The sequence below is a fragment of the Microcaecilia unicolor genome, chromosome 8, assembly GCF_901765095.1.
Source record: "Microcaecilia unicolor chromosome 8, aMicUni1.1, whole genome shotgun sequence".
Lineage (NCBI taxonomy): Eukaryota > Metazoa > Chordata > Amphibia > Gymnophiona > Siphonopidae > Microcaecilia > Microcaecilia unicolor.
Window position 1 is genome coordinate 28,675,569 of NC_044038.1, and position 15,720 is coordinate 28,691,288.

General features: G+C 43.5%; 1 protein-coding gene across 1 annotated transcript in view; it reads right to left on the reverse strand.

Annotated features, from left to right (window-relative positions):
* The window catches only part of LOC115476124 (acyl-coenzyme A synthetase ACSM3, mitochondrial-like), a 42,751-nt gene extending 27,427 nt beyond the window's left edge, over positions 1-15,324 (reverse strand). Inside the window, exons 1-6 of the mRNA XM_030212300.1 lie at positions 14,911-15,324; positions 10,153-10,411; positions 8,586-8,796; positions 6,223-6,430; positions 3,926-4,069; positions 552-708 (exon numbers count right to left, since the gene is read on the reverse strand). Of these exons, the coding sequence (XP_030068160.1) occupies positions 552-708; positions 3,926-4,069; positions 6,223-6,430; positions 8,586-8,796; positions 10,153-10,356 (924 nt within the window). The 5' untranslated portion in view covers positions 10,357-10,411; positions 14,911-15,324. The remainder of the gene's footprint in view (positions 1-551; positions 709-3,925; positions 4,070-6,222; positions 6,431-8,585; positions 8,797-10,152; positions 10,412-14,910) is intronic.
* Between the last annotated feature and the right edge of the window lie 396 nt (positions 15,325-15,720).

Consider the following 15,720-nt stretch of genomic DNA (forward strand, 5'->3'; position numbering starts at 1 on the left):
TGCTATTCCACTAGCAACATTCCATGTAGAAGTCAGCCCTTACAGATCACCAATGTGGCCGCGCAGGCTTCTGCTTCTGTGAGTCTGACGTCCTGCACATACATGCAGGACGTCAGACTCACAGAAACAGAAGCCTGCGCAGCCTTCTACATGGAATGTTGCTAGTGGAATAGCAACATTCCATGTAGAATCTCCAATAGAATAGTAGCAACATTCCATGTAGAATCTCCAATAGTAGCAACATTCCATGTAGAATCTCCCAATAGTAGCAACATTCCATGTAGAATCTCCAAGAGTATCTATTTTATTTTTGTTACATTTGTACCCTGCACTTTCCCACTCATGACAGGCTCAATGTGGCTTACATGGGGCAATGGAGGGTTAAGTGACTTGCCCAGAGTCACAAGGAGCTGCCTGTGCCTGAAGTGGGAATCGAACTCAGTTCCTCAGTTCCCCAGGCCCAAAGTCCACCACCCTAACCACTAGGCCACTCCTCCATCTGATGCAGATATGTTTCACATTTCAAACACACTGGACTGAGCCTTACTTACATCTAAGATAGCAGCTGCCTCAAATCGTGGCATATTATGAGCAAAAACACAGGATCCCTGAATCCAAGGAACAAAAATGTTGGACCAGGCAGACTTTGCCCAGCCTGTGTCAGACGTATTCCATAATATGTTGGAAGGGGTTAAATCCATCCAGTACCTGGCAATGCAAAGAGATAGCTGACATACACGTGATGCAAGATAAAGGTAAGAGAATATGACAATAGAAATAATTGAAATCTTACAAACAATAAAGCCAGAACGCCCCCAAAATAGCCAGTTATCACTTCAGCGCTAACCGGTTATTTTCAACGGTACTAACTGGTTAAGTGTCGCTGAAAATTAGTGGTTAGCCCCGACGAGGAGATGGAACCAGTCAGGATCCATTTCTGCCTGGTTAAATCATATTGACTATTGACCCTTAACTGTTAATGCACCTTAACGCCCGTAATGAGTAATTCTCTAAGTAGGCACCCACAATTATTTGCCCTTTGTGCATATAAATGCAGAGAAAATTGGCACTGACACACGTAAGCACACTAATCACTTTTCTGTAAGGGCACGTGTAAATTTTATAGCACATAACCACAAGGGGGCATATATGTGGGCGGAGCATGGGTATAACTGCAGGCATGCAAATGTTTAGGTGCGCTGATACCGAGTTACGCTGGTATTCTAGCACCCAGGTGCCTTTATAGAATACACTCCTATCGTGCATTATCAGGGTGCCTTCATGCATATCGTGAACCACCAGGCTCAATTTATTTGTTGGTTTGAAAGGTTTATTTATTTTGTTGGTTATTAAGGTTTTGATGAATCTAATGCCTTCTGTAATGTAAGCAACGTTTCATTTACATAAACCTACTAGATCTCAAACGTTAGCTTCTTTGAATGTATTAGACGTATGCTGTTTTCGGATTAACCGTTTAGAGGAATACAGATACTCAATTTTGTATGTCTTTGGGCCCAGTTTGTGGAACAGTTTGCCTTTACCACTGAGATCAATTATAAAGTTATATCTATTTAAAAAGGCTTTAAAAATGTATTTGTATCAAAGTGCGTTTCAGCAAGGTTAATTAAAAGTCCTATGATATTGAGGTATTGAAGAAGTACAGTATTGGTTGTAGAGTTGTTATTTATTTGAGAATGATGTATGTTGTTATATAATGTTATATGAATGATTGTATACGTATAATTGTAAACCGCTTACAATTCTAGATTATGGGGTCTATAAATTTTAATAAATACAGTAAGATGCCGATTATCCAGACTATCCTTGGCAGTGGGTGGTCCACATAATCATAATTCCGGATGATTGGGCAAAACCTACCTGTTTAAAAAGAGCACACAATCAGAGCTATCCCCCACCTCATTCAGATGCACATAAGGCCCCACACCCTCCGGAAACATTTCATCCACTGCCAGCTTTATGGCGCCTGCAGTTTCAGGCAAAATAAGACCACCACTGAGCTCCAGCTCCAGTGATCACCGAGCTTCAAAAACCTTACCCTTAATGTTATCTTCCAACTCCTCTTCCGGTCAGACAACCTCGCTCGAGCAAACGCTCCCAGAAGTCAAGGCACATGGCCAGGAAGCTGTTCTAACCTTTGGAAGACCTCTCTTTATTACCAATCGTCCTTTTACAAAGTATGGGAGGTGAGATATGAGCTGCCAGTTACGAGCAGGCTAGGGGGATGTTTCTGGGGATCTTTTTGCTTTATAACAAATGTTGCCTTTAAACCACCTTGTGTAGCTTGAATCCAAGGAGGTTTAATAATAGAGACTTTTTGGCTGGCCCACCCATATGTACGCCACTGTGTGCTGGTCCAGATAATTGGACATCCGGATAATTGGCGTTTGGATAATCGGTGTTGTACTGTAAATAAAAATGTTAAAGGCCTTAGCACATTTTGTTAGTGAATGACTCCCACAATGATGGACGAATACCCTGTAATTCTATAAACTTGCACGCACAAATCTATGCTTAGGAGGAAATGTCATAAATGGCAGCCAAAATTATGTGTTGGGAAGATCTTTACAGAATACTTTCTTAGCGCGGATCTTGCACCTAACTTTGGGGCGTGGTGTGCACGCCTGCTGAAAACTGGTGTTAATGTAGGGAGCCTTTTACGAAGCGGCCATAAGCCCAATATGGGCATACCGCTCGCTAATCAGGAACTACTGTGCGTGCTACTTCCGGCGCTACAAAAATATTTTTATTTTTGGAGCGCTGGTGTTTACCCAATGGTAATTAGGCAGGTAAAAGGCTGTCTTTTTTCTTTTTAAGAAATGGTTGTGCGGCAAGTAAACTGCTTGCCACGTGGCCATTTCGGGGAGGGGGGGGGGGAGCTCATAGGCAGATGCACATGAAAATCCAAATTAGTGCCAATTATGTCGGAAGCAGGTGAAAGCTTGGCTCTTCAACCAGGCCTTTAATGAAAGAACTAACTAACTTGTTAGTCTCAGTCACACACACAAGGAGTGACACGGGTTGCACATTCTGCAGCAGGACATGTTTATCCACTCCTAGCCTAGCAGAGATAATATTTAACCATCTCTCTGACCTCATGTGCACCTTTCTTTAAATTAGTTGCCTTACTTTCTAACTTCTTATTCTCTTACCTATCTATATGTTCCATCTTTGTTTTTTACCCTTCACTATCAATTAAAATGTTCTATTACGTATTGTGTTGACATTGTAAATATTATACTATGCCATACTTTGTATTGTTATTTGAATATTTTTACTGCTGTAATTGCCCATTGCTCATGCTTGAATTATTCTTATTGCACATCGTCTTGAGTGAATTCCTTCAAAAAGGCGGTCATTAAATCCTAATTAAAAAAAAATGTTCCAATCAACTCTAATTAACCTCGCTAATTGGTTGTTAGCACCCAATTGACTAATTAGTTTATGCGCACATCTGGGCTCTGCGTACATGTAGGCGCTCAACTTTGGGCAACCTAAATAGAATCCAGGGGATAATTTCTCTAACAAAATAGGTTTAACTTTAGTGCCTAGTGGCTGCATCAGTTTAATCATTCTGTTATAAAAAGACCCAAGATATGATTAGATTAGTTCTCAACCAGTCTGATTTTCAAGATAACCACAATGAATTAGCAATGGACATACTGCATGCCCTACCTTCATTGTATGCATCTCATGAATATTCATCATGTATATCATGAAAATGAGCCTGCAAGATGGATCCCAAGGGCTGGATGATGAAATAAGTACTCGCAGTAGGATGAGAACCATTGCTCTGAATTATGCAGAGATTATTATAATGAAATGCAACATATCTTTTGGCTACACTGTACAAAGAAATCATGTAACAGAAACTGCAGTGATCTGACGACCCGTTTTCATTCCGTACCTTCCGGATATGATATGCCCAATACCATAACTGCAATGAGAATGCTCCACCATCTTTGGAGAGCCTGTGGTTCCACTGGTAAAGAAGATGCTCACCGGCTCTTCACTCTTTGTCTTCAGACATCTGTGATCAGCAGGTGCGGCTCTAAGATATATTTATTAGAATCATGATTAAAATATTCAGACTGACCCTTAATGTCCTAAATCAGTCTAAAATAATTTAAGCTTACATGAGAGAAAATTATATAATGTTTGTTATAGACAGCTGCACAGGAATGGGGATTGCAGGAATCCCGTGGAACCTAAAGGATTCCTGCGAGTATGGAAGAAGTTGCCATGGGATTCCCGCGGGGATGGAAATTACCATGGGATTCTCATGGGAGTGTAGTCAAAATCTCTGTTGACTCCAGAATGAGGCTTGGAATGCAGTGAGAGAGGCAACTGGAGCACCAGACTGAGGCTTGGTTCATATGGAGAGAGACAGTTGGAGCACCAGACTGAGACTTGGAACACTCATTGGTTAAACAGTGAATAATACCATCCATAAAACCACGGGAGGCTGTTGGGAGGAAACAGAGGGCTGTGAGCAAGTAAATAATAGCGTTGACTCCTGTGGATACAGGTGAGGATGAAGGAGATTAATTGTGGGGATGGAATAGATCTTAGTGGGTATAGGTTAGATTCCATTGGGGATGGGCGAAATTTCTGTCCCCGCGCAACTCTCTAGTTTGTTATAAATTGATGGGTCAATATTTAAGCACTATGTTCAGAGTTTCTTTAAATTCTCCATGCTCACCTTACTGATTGTATTTTATGCTTACGTGTGGTCATTTTACTGTTGTTACGCTGTTAACACAATGTAAGTTGTTTAGATTTATTTTATATTTGTATCAAGTTATACCTATTGTACGCTGCCTTGTGTGAATCTCTTCAGTGTTTAAACATACCTGAATATTCAGTATTAGATGATATCTAGATATCAGTGCCCAGGAATGGTGGTGACTGATGACTAGAGAATAACACGAGGATGGGAATCCACAGTAACTGTGGGGATGGGGACGGGGACAGAGCTCGCGGGGACGGGGCGGGGACAGATCCCATGAGGATGGGGCAGGGATGGGGACAGAGCCCACAGGGACGGGGACAAACTTTGTCCCCGTGTCATTTTCTAGTTGGAAGGGTAGAGGTGGGAAGGAGGGTTATTATAGCTGCTCATTGTTATTATAACAGTTCCACAGCATATTGTTCCTTTTTATACTTTAATAAAAAGATTTAAATATAAAATCATAAGTGTTCAAGGCTTCTGTAGATGAGGATAGAGCCCACGGGGGAGGGGACGAGGACAGAAACTTCGGGGACGGGGCGGGGATGGAGACAGGACCTGCGGAGACGGGGTGGGGATGGAGACAGAACCCAAGGGGACAAGGCAGGGATGGGGGACAAACTTTGTCCTTGTGTCATTCTCTACTGCTGACGTCATCCCGATAACGGTGATTTTCAGCACTGTTACCCAGATAACTATCCAAATAACTTAGGCTGTGCCAACTTGTGAGAAATTTTCTTTTGAAAAGGTGCCTCTTCATGTAGCAGTGTGAAAATATTAAAGGCCCACCTACCCCAATGGGAAGTCCCTCTGGGCCCCTAACCCCAGAAGGACCTTAATGCTCTGATGTCCCAATGGGCCCAATGTCAATGTGGGGCTGAAACATTTAAAATCACCCCATTTCCACAAGCCCCTTTACAATGTAATCCTGAAGATGGGCCTGACCTGTCCCCTTCCTCGCTCCCTCCCTCTCAGCAGGGGCGTAGCCAGACTACAGATTTTGGGTGGGCCTAGGCAGGAAGTGGGTGGGCACCAAGTGTTCTCCCCCCCCCCCCCCCACCAAAAAAATCTCAGCAGGTGGGAAAACGCTTCTTTCCACCTTTTCAGTCTGCAGCAGGCATGTGCAGAAAACAGAGCATGAGCAAGTGCCGGTATCATGGAGAGTGCTGTTTCCATTACCATCAAGGGGAAGTCTTCAGATGGCTGAGCTTGGGATCCCCACCAACCACCACCAAATGTGTGCTACTGTTGGGTGGGCCTGAGCCCTAAGTTGGTGGGCCCTGGCCCACCCAGGCCCACCTGTGGCTACGCCGCTGCCTCTCAGCACCCCGTGGTCCTGGGAGTGATAGAGGTAAAAGCAATCCCCACTTGTTCCTGCCCTGTATGCTGCCAACTTCAAAGTGGCAGCAGCTGACCATTAGCAGTAGAGGTCTGATTCCTACTAAACAAGGACATGCAAATGAACAGATATTTACCTAAAAAGGTCTTTATAACTCAGCCATCCTTCCCTCTTGCTTTCAGACACCATTAGCTTGACTTTCACAGAGTGACACTGAGACACGCCAGAATCCACCACTGGTGCCAGGACCTCATTAGTAACGATGCATCTTGCCTTAGACGCTTGCAGTCTGTGCAGAATGTCCTTGGCTGTTAACTGGACAGTCCCAGGAATGAGGACCAAACCTAAACAATAGCCAGGATTCTGCACTTACTAGACAGGTTTGGATTTTAGTGGCTCTTTGAATTACTGCGTAAATGTAATCATTAGGGCACACGTTTGTAATTCTTACCTGCTAAGGATTATTCATAAATAGAACATGAGTATCAGCATGAACATAAGAATCCTTTGAAAGCGGTGTAGAAGAGGATGAGAGCTATCCCAAGATGAAAATTGGTGAAAAAGACCAATTGGCTCATTGTGTCTATCTTGTAAAATAAATAAATAAATAAAAATATCCTGCAAGCCTCATAAAATAAATATAGAGCTCAGGCAAAATTTGGGATTAGTGCATACTAACGAGGGAATTTCCCATGCGCTAAACCCATCTTAATGTGACAACATTGAAGCCATTTTAAATATATATATTTTTTTGCTGCGTACATCTAGTAGCGCTAAAGAAATGATAAGTAATAGTAAGTAGTAGTAATGTAAATTTTTGTACCTCGGGCAATGAAGGGTTAAGTGACTTGCCCAAGGTCACAGGGAGCTGCGGTGGGAATTGAACCCAGGTTGCAGGAATCAAAGCCTGCTGCACTAACCATTAGGCTTCTCCTCCAGTCATGCTAGTCTCAGATTTGCCGTAGGACCCCCCACAGTCAGCCCTTTTAAGCCGTGGTAAGTGTGGGATAGTGCGTACCGCAGCTTTGTAAAGGACTCCTACGTAAACTAGCTAAGGCAGGGGGTGTGCTGGTAAATTGTTAACAGGGGGCTCTCTCTCACCAGCAAAGTAAAAGAGAATTCAGGAGGGGCCCAAGCCCACATTTTGGGATCCAATTGTTAAAGTAGCCATGGAGAACCGGCTCCCAAAATTCTTAAAAACTTAACAAACGGCTCTCGAGAGCCTGTGAGAGCCTGCTCCAGCACACCACTGCCTAAGAGGCTTAAATGAAAATAATTCCTCCACCTCCATAATTCATCAACTGATGGTACCACTGACATGCTTCATGGGTTTGCTTGTTTAGTTTAAGTTTCTCAATTTTTGATATACCACCCAATTTGAAGCACAAATCGAGGTGGTTTACATATGACTATTCAGGTACTTGCACTGTCCCTGGTGGACTCACAATCTTAAGTATATTGTACCTTTAGCTCACACTTTTTTCCAAGCTGAGGTACATTCAGGTACAGTAGATATTGTCCTTCGTGAGCTTACAAGCTAAAGGTCTCTTTTACCAAATTGCGCTAGCAATTCCTGGCACGGCAAATGAGAGGAAGCCCATTCAATTTCTATGAGCTTCCTTTCATTTGCTGCGTGGAAATCACTAGCGCGGCTTTGTAAAAGAAGCCCTTAGTTCGTATCTGAGGCACTGGAGAGTTAAGTGATTTACCCAAGGTCACAAGGAGCCACGTTGGAATTTGAACCAGGCTCTCCTGGTTCTCAGCCTACTTCTTTAGCCATTAGGCTACTCCTCCACTGAATCAAACATATAAATTGCGAGTGACCGTACTCACCCGCAAATGCGCAGTAGAGACTTTCCCTCTCTGTCCCGCCCCCGCGTCAATACGTGATGACGGGTGTGGGACAGAGAGGGAAACTGTGCGAAGAGGAGGGAGGGAGGGAACCGCCGAGGTCGCTACTGCTCCCCCCCAACCGGAGTCACCGCCGCCGCCCCCCTCCACCCGGCCCGGGCCCTCTCTTCGCAATTCAACTTACCGCGCCAAAAACGCAGCAGGCAGATCAGCTGAGCTGCCGTCGGCCCTTCCTTCCCTGCCTCTGTCCCGCCCTCGCCGACGTTACGTCACAGGAGGGCGGGACACAGGCAGAGAAGGAAGGCCGACGGCAGCTCAGCTGATCTGCCTGCTGCGGTTTCGGTCCTGTAAGTTGAATCGCGAAGAGAGGGCCCGGGCCGGCAACTTCGGTGGGGGGGGGGGGGGGGGGGGGCACGGCGGCGACCTGGTGAGGAGGGTAGCTGGAAATCTCGCTCATTTTAACAGACATAGAGGCATATTTTCAAAGCAGTTTGGGAGGCTAAGTTCCATAGGTTTCTATGGAACTTTGGGAGGCTAAGTGCTTTGAAAATGAGCCTCATAACGGCTAGTATAGTTGCACCTCTGTTGCTTTACTTTATCTCATGACTGGAGCCACCAAAATGCGGGCCTATTTTTTTTTTTACTGACCTGCTCGCATACAAGCCACATTGAGTAGCCACCACTCAGGTATTCGCGGTAGAATTAAAAGGACCCTGTCTCCTCTTTGCAGACCACATGCTTCGGAGAGTAGAGAAGCCACTTTCTTGGAGAGCATTCCGAGCTCTTCAAAACTCCACCTCACTTCATCTCCTTTATTACTTATCCACCAAAGAGCTGGATTTAAAGGTCTCTTTCCTTCCTAGAGAATGGCAGAAAGTCTTAAATATTATTTATTTAGTAAAATGTGATATACTGCTGTTCAAATTAACATCATAGAAGCCAGCTCTGAGGGTGCTGTGGGTGCTTGAGCATCCCCAGTACTGAACAAAACTCCTTGATGGTGTCCAGGGAAGGGTCATTTCCAGTGGATTTAGCACCTCCAATCATAACAATGTCAGATGTTGCAGTATTAATGGAAGTACTGTAATAGTAAAGATATTATTGTTCTGAACTGCTTTAGCGAGCCCTTACATGGGCCATTCCCACACGCTAAGGCCATTTTTACTGCTGGGGAAAAATGGCCGATTTCTCTACCCCAACCCCCCACCAGCCGAGGTCCTCTTCTTCCGGCGCAAGGCTTCATTCTGTTTCTGAGTCTGCCCAACAAGATAAACTCATTTCACATGGTATGTGATACTTTATATGTATACCCAAGTTTGATTTGTCCTTGCCTTTCTCAGGGCACAGACCGTAGAAGTCTGCCCAACACTGTTCTTGTACTAAAAGTTCTGAAGATTCTGGAATCCTAAAGAGTTACAAGATTCTGGAATCCCAGCTAGTAGCAACATTCCATGTAGAATCCCAAGAGTAACAAAGTAACATAGTAAATGACTGCAGATAAAGACCTGAATGGTCCATCCAGTCTGCCCAACTAGATAAACTCATTTTACACGGTATGTGATACTTTATATGTATACCCGAGTTTGATTTGTCCTTGCCTTTTTCAGGGCACAGAACGTAGAAGTCTGCCCAGTACTGTTCTTGTACTAAGTTCTGAAGTCTAACATTGAAGCCCCTTAAAATTTACACTCCAGCCCATCCCTATCTATTCAGCCACGATCAGGGCGTAGACCGTAGAAGTCTGCCCAGCTTCCGTTTTGTTTCCAATTACCGGCGTCGCCACCCAATCTCCGCTAAGATTCCACGAAACCATTCCTTCTAAACAGGATTCCTTTGTGTTTATCCCACGTATGTTTGAATTCCATTACCGTTTTCATCTCCACCATCTCCCGTGGGAGATGAAAACAGTAATGGAATTCAAGCATGCATCAAACATGCATTGAAACGTGCATTTAAACATATATCCTATCATTCTTTTATCCTAAGCTATATATATTTTTTATTATATTTATTTATAACACAGTTTCTAGACAACTCTATCCTATATTCTAGGCGGTTTACAAAAGCAACATCCATAACAAAAATCTAATCAAAACAATACCTTCAAGACAAAAATAATCACTAAAAACATAAATCAAAATACAATAAACAGCTTACATATTATAATAAACATCCCATAAGCAATATATTGTATTTAAATAGAAAAAACATTTACCTTTTCCTTTTCAGACCATTTGTCCACGACATCACTTGCAAAATTAAAGTATTCTGGCACTTCTGGTCTGTACAGCTGTTTGATGGCCTCATAGTCTGAAAAGTTTTGTGGTGCGAACACTCTGTAATCTTTGGAGAACAGCCTGCGAGATGCCAAAGGAGTCCACAGGGCCCTAAACTCTTTGCACTTCAGTAAAATCTTCATAGCTACAAATGACAATTGGTCCTTTGTTACTTTTTCTTTATGATGCTCTTTGTTCCTGCAGTGAGAAAAGTACATCAGATTTACATTAGCTACTGTCTGCTAGACTGTATAAATAGTGCAAGAATAAAGTGAAGTTACAACCCACCAGTGGTTCATTCAGGGGCCCTTTTACTAAGCCGCATAGGTGCCTATTGGGCTCATTTTTGAAAGAGAAGGGCGCCCATCTTTCGACACAAATCGGGAGATGGGCATCCTTGTCCCAGGGTCACCCAAATCGGCATAATCGAAAGCCGATTTTGGGTGCCCTCAACTGCTTTCCGTTGCGGGGACGACCCAAGTTCCCGGGGGCATGTCGGAAGCATAGCGAAGGCAGGACTGGGGCGTGCTTAACACATGGGCGTCCTCAGCCGATAACCGATAATAGCAGCCAAGTTATGAAGGTTATAAAGAAACACTGGAGAATTATGCAATTACATCCAGCCTTTAAAAACCAACAACTAAGAATAGCATACTCGCGAGGCCAAAATTTGAGAGAGTTACTACAGGAGAAAATGCCAGAACAACAGGAACATCACAGGCCTGGACATAGAGAGTGGGATAAATGTAAATATTACAAGATAATGGTGCAAAATAACATATTCGAAAATCCAATAGATGGGAAGAGGTACCAACTTAAGTTCTCGACAAACTGTGAAACTACTCATGTAGTTTATACTTTAATGTGCCCGTGTCGTAGAATTTATGTCGGGAAAACGAAAAGATTGTTAAAACTTAGAATGAGTGATCATAAACACAATTTAAAATACAAAAGATGGAGGCACCTCTTGTAAACAACAGTTTGGAAAAAGGTCATATATTTAGTGACTATAAATGTATGGCGATTGATCACATTCCTAGTTTTTTACATGGAGGAGACAGAGATAGAAAATTATTGCAAAATGAACAAAGATGGATATATAGATTGGGGTCATTGACCCCAATTGGATTAAATAGTCAGGTTGAGTGGAAAGCATTCTTGTAATGGCGGTGATTAGGGAGTGAGGTAGAGAATAGTTCCGTTAATCCAGCCAGCACAGGGATTGGCGGAGAGAAGAGCGTCTGACGTATTAGAATCAGCTGTCAGGCGCCATGTGGGTCATTGCGAAAAAAGCCAGGAGATACTTTAGACTGGACATGTTAACAGGTACAGCCAGAAACCTAAAAAGAACTGTGAGTACACGAGTTAGTATTACACAGCCGGATTCTAAATATTAATTGTTTACTTTTAGGGCTATATGAATAAAGGTTCAGCTCCTTAAGAAGCAGACACGAAACAGGAGTTCGATAAGAAAAGAATAAATGCCTGAAGAAAAAGATAAGTGCAACAGTTACGATTATGAAAATTAGTGATCTGTGAAAAAACTCCAATCTGGTTTTCGCCCTCTTCACTCTACTGAAACTGCACTTACCAAAGTCTCTAATGACCTGCTACTGGCTAAATCCAGAGGTCTCTATTCTATCCTTATCCTTCTTGACCTATCTGCTGCTTTCGACACTGTTGACCACACTATACTTCTGGATACGCTGTCCTCGCTTGGATTCCAGGGCCCTGCTCTTTCCTGGTTCTCCTCTTACCTCTCACTTCGTTCTTTCAGTGTTCACTCTGGTGGATCCTCTTCAACTTCCATCCCGCTTTCTGTTGGTGTGCCTCAGGGTTATGTCCTTGGACCCCTCCTTTTCTCCATCTATACCTCTTCCCTTGGTACCCTGATTTCATCCCATGGCTTCCAGTACCATCTTTACGCTGATGACTCTCAGATCTACATCTCCACCCCTGAAATCTCAACCTCAATCCAGGACAAAATCTCAGCCTGCTTGTCCGACATTGCTGCATGGATGTCTCAACGCCATCTAAAGCTCAACATGACCAAAACTGAACTTCTCATTTTTCCCCCTAAACCCACCTCCTCTCTTCCCCTTTCTCTATCTCTGTTAATGGCTCTCACATCCTCCCTGTCTCCTCGGCTCGTAACCTTGGAGTCATCTTTGATTCCTCTCTCTCCTTCTCTGCCCATATTCAACAGATCGCCAAAACCTGTCGCTTCTTTATCTACAATATTAGCAAAATTTGCCCCTTCCTTTCTGAATACGCTGCCAGAACCCTTATCCACACCCTTGTCACCTCTCGCTTGGACTATTGCAATTTACTTCGCACTGGTCTTCCGCTCAGCCATCTCTCTCCTCTCCAATCTGTCCAAAATTCTGTTGCACGACTTATTTTCCGCCAGAATCGTTATACCCACACTAGCCCACTCCTCAAGTCACTTTACTGGCTCCCTGTCCGCTTCCGCATTCAGTTTAAACTTCTCATACTGACCTTTAAATGCATCCACTCTGCAGCCCCCTAATACCTCTCCACTCTCATCTCTCCCTACATTCCTCCCCGTGAACTCCGCTCACTGGACAAATCTCTCTTGTCGTCCCCCTTCTCCTCCACTGCTAACTCCAGGCTTTGCTCCTTTTCTCTCGCGGCACCTTATGCCTGGAATTAGACTTCCTGGACCTATATGTCTAGCTCCATCTCTACCTGTTTTCAAATCTATGCTGAAAACCCACCTTTTCACTGCTGCTTTTTAGCTCCTAGCCACTACTCAATTGCCCTCCCCTTGTCCCTTCCTTCCTTCTCACCCATTACTTCCCTCACCCGTAACTGTCTTGTCTGTCTGTATTATTTAGATTGTAAGCTCTTTTGAGCAGGGACTGTCTCTTTGTATCAGGTGTTCAGCGCTGCGTGCGTCTGGTAGCGCTAGACAAATGCTAATAATAATAATAATGAGGATTCCCGCATGTTACCGCACTGGGTAAAAAAGAAAAAAACCCAGCGGCATAGCGGAGCGGTGCATTTCAAAAAAGTAGGAAAGGCACCGGGGATCTGAAGTCTCATTACCTAAATAAAAATAAATAAATAAGATTATGTATAGAATGATAGCTTGCTATTGAGTTACTATAGTGTTGAATTGATTGAGCAAAGCTTGGGTGGTTCGAATATATAATAGGTGGATGTTTGCAAAACAGGTTTTGAAAATACCGACTTGGACGTTTTGAGAAGATTTTCATCCAAAGGCTGTTTTTTGTTGCTATTTAAACGCTTTTCTCTTTCAAAAATGAACCCCATAGCTGAATTTGGACACCGAGTTTTGATTGCCTAACCACATGCCCCACTCACTACAAACATTCTTACCAACTTATGCGGAAACATTCCTTTGTCTTTACATTTTTCAAGTATTTTGGATATTTTCAAAAAAAATTTTTAAACTCTTTAGAATGATTCCATTGACACATTAAAACCTTTTTTTCCTTTATATATTTTACAGGGTAGGAAAAAGCCTCAGGCACATCGGGTAGCTTTATAAACTATCTCCCCGATATTCAGCCAGCAGCTGTCGTTGGGGGCAGGAGCACAGCGCCCTCGCTCCTGCCCCTTGTAGCGCTTGTCTAAAATGGCTGCTGCTAGGAGAGATCGCGACAGCCATTTTAGAGAAGCACTGCATGGATTCAGGAGCAAGGGGGTTGCACTCCTGCCCCCAACGGCCCCACTGGACCACCAGGGATACAGGTAGGCCCAGGGGGTGGGCCTGCCTGCACAGCTGGGGGGGTCATCTGGGAGGTGTCTTGACATGGGCTGGGAGGGGGGAGGGAAAGAGGGAGCTCGGGGCTTTTTTTTTTTTTTTTTAGAGGAAAAAACATTTATGCAGATGCTGGCCTGATATTCAGAGTCGGCACCCGCATAGCTGAGCAGCCTTATTTAGGACAGCTCTTGAACTGTCCTAAATGAAGTCACTTAACTATGCGGGTGCTGGCACTGAATATTGCAGCCACCCACATAACCTGGGGCTCCTCCCCAGTGCCCCGCCCCCAACGCTGCCCATGACCTGTCCACTTTTTGTTTGGGCGGTCTGAGGAGATTTTCAGCAGCACTCTTTCTCTGGTTAAGTGTCGCTAAATATCCCCCGTTAGGCGGCAGGAAGTTATTTAAGCTCCTGCCCACTTAAATCGCTTTGAATATCGGCCTGTATCTGTTTATTGCTCTATCCCATTCAATCAATGGCTTCCAAAAAACCCTCCCTTTTAATATTAAACTTCTTATTTGAGGTATCACTTCAAAAAACAGTTCTACTACAGGGCATATTCCCATTTTACATAGCAAGCTTTTTATCTTCAGTGCCCAACAAAAAAACATATTCTCAGAAAAAGTTCATTTATGTCTCTCTTGAGTCATGTAGCACATTGCGTTAAACTTGCTCACTGCAGTGTGCAAATATCTCCAACGTAGCTAGCATTTCACCATACATTCACTGCTGTGTAAGGGAATCATTAAATCTACTGCTGCAAGCAACATCCTCTGAAAAAATAAAGTAAAAAGACACCTTTACTATCAACTCTTTTCAATAAGCAAACTTCATTCTAATCTTCTTTCAGTTTTCTTTATCACTTCTTAATGTGCTACTCAACAAACATGGTGACCTATACTACACAGACACCATTGCGGCAGAGGGGCCAAGCACACGGACTCACGTGGTTGAACAGGATTGGTCAAAGCTGACATCTATCGCATTATTCAAATGTAATGTCCTTTAATAAAAATGCAGCCATTCCATATTAGTATTCAAACCTTTCGGTTCCAAAGATTTCAATAGAAAAAATCCATCGCTGTTCTGGTCGTGCTAACAGCTTCTGTTGGTGATCTCCTCCCCTCAACAGACGTGGAAGGTGTTCCAAAATTACAACTTTAAATTCTCGAAATTCATGGTTAAACTGTAAGCAATGCTTAACCAGAGGAGCTTCCGGACTCTTTCCGATAATGTTGCATTTATGCTGATTTAGCCTGATGTTCAGTCTTCGGTGGTCTGACCAATGTATAGCTTGTCACATGCATCTCAAATAGAACACAACTGAAGTTGTGCAGCAAGTCATTTTGGGTTTAAATCTGTAAATTCTTCCACCCACAGGATTGGTAAACAATTGTGTTTGTTCTATCTGATTGCATAGCTGGCAAGCACCACAGGGGCCATGACCTAATATGTCATCCCCTGGTTGTTGCAAACTAAACTCAGAAAGGCACAAATTCTCTTTCAATGTTTTCTCCCTGCAAAACTCACTGTGTGACTAGAAGAAGGTCACTTAGGGACCTGTTTACTAAGCTGCACTATAGGCGCGTTTGCGTTTTCAGTGTGCACTAATGCTAAAGACACCCATAGGAATATGGGTGTCTCTAGTGTTAGCGCGTGTTCATTTTTAGCATGCGCTAAAAACGCTAGCGTACCTTAGTAAACAGGGCCCTAAGGGCTTAATTCACTGAGGGGCCCTTTTTACTAAGCTGTGGCA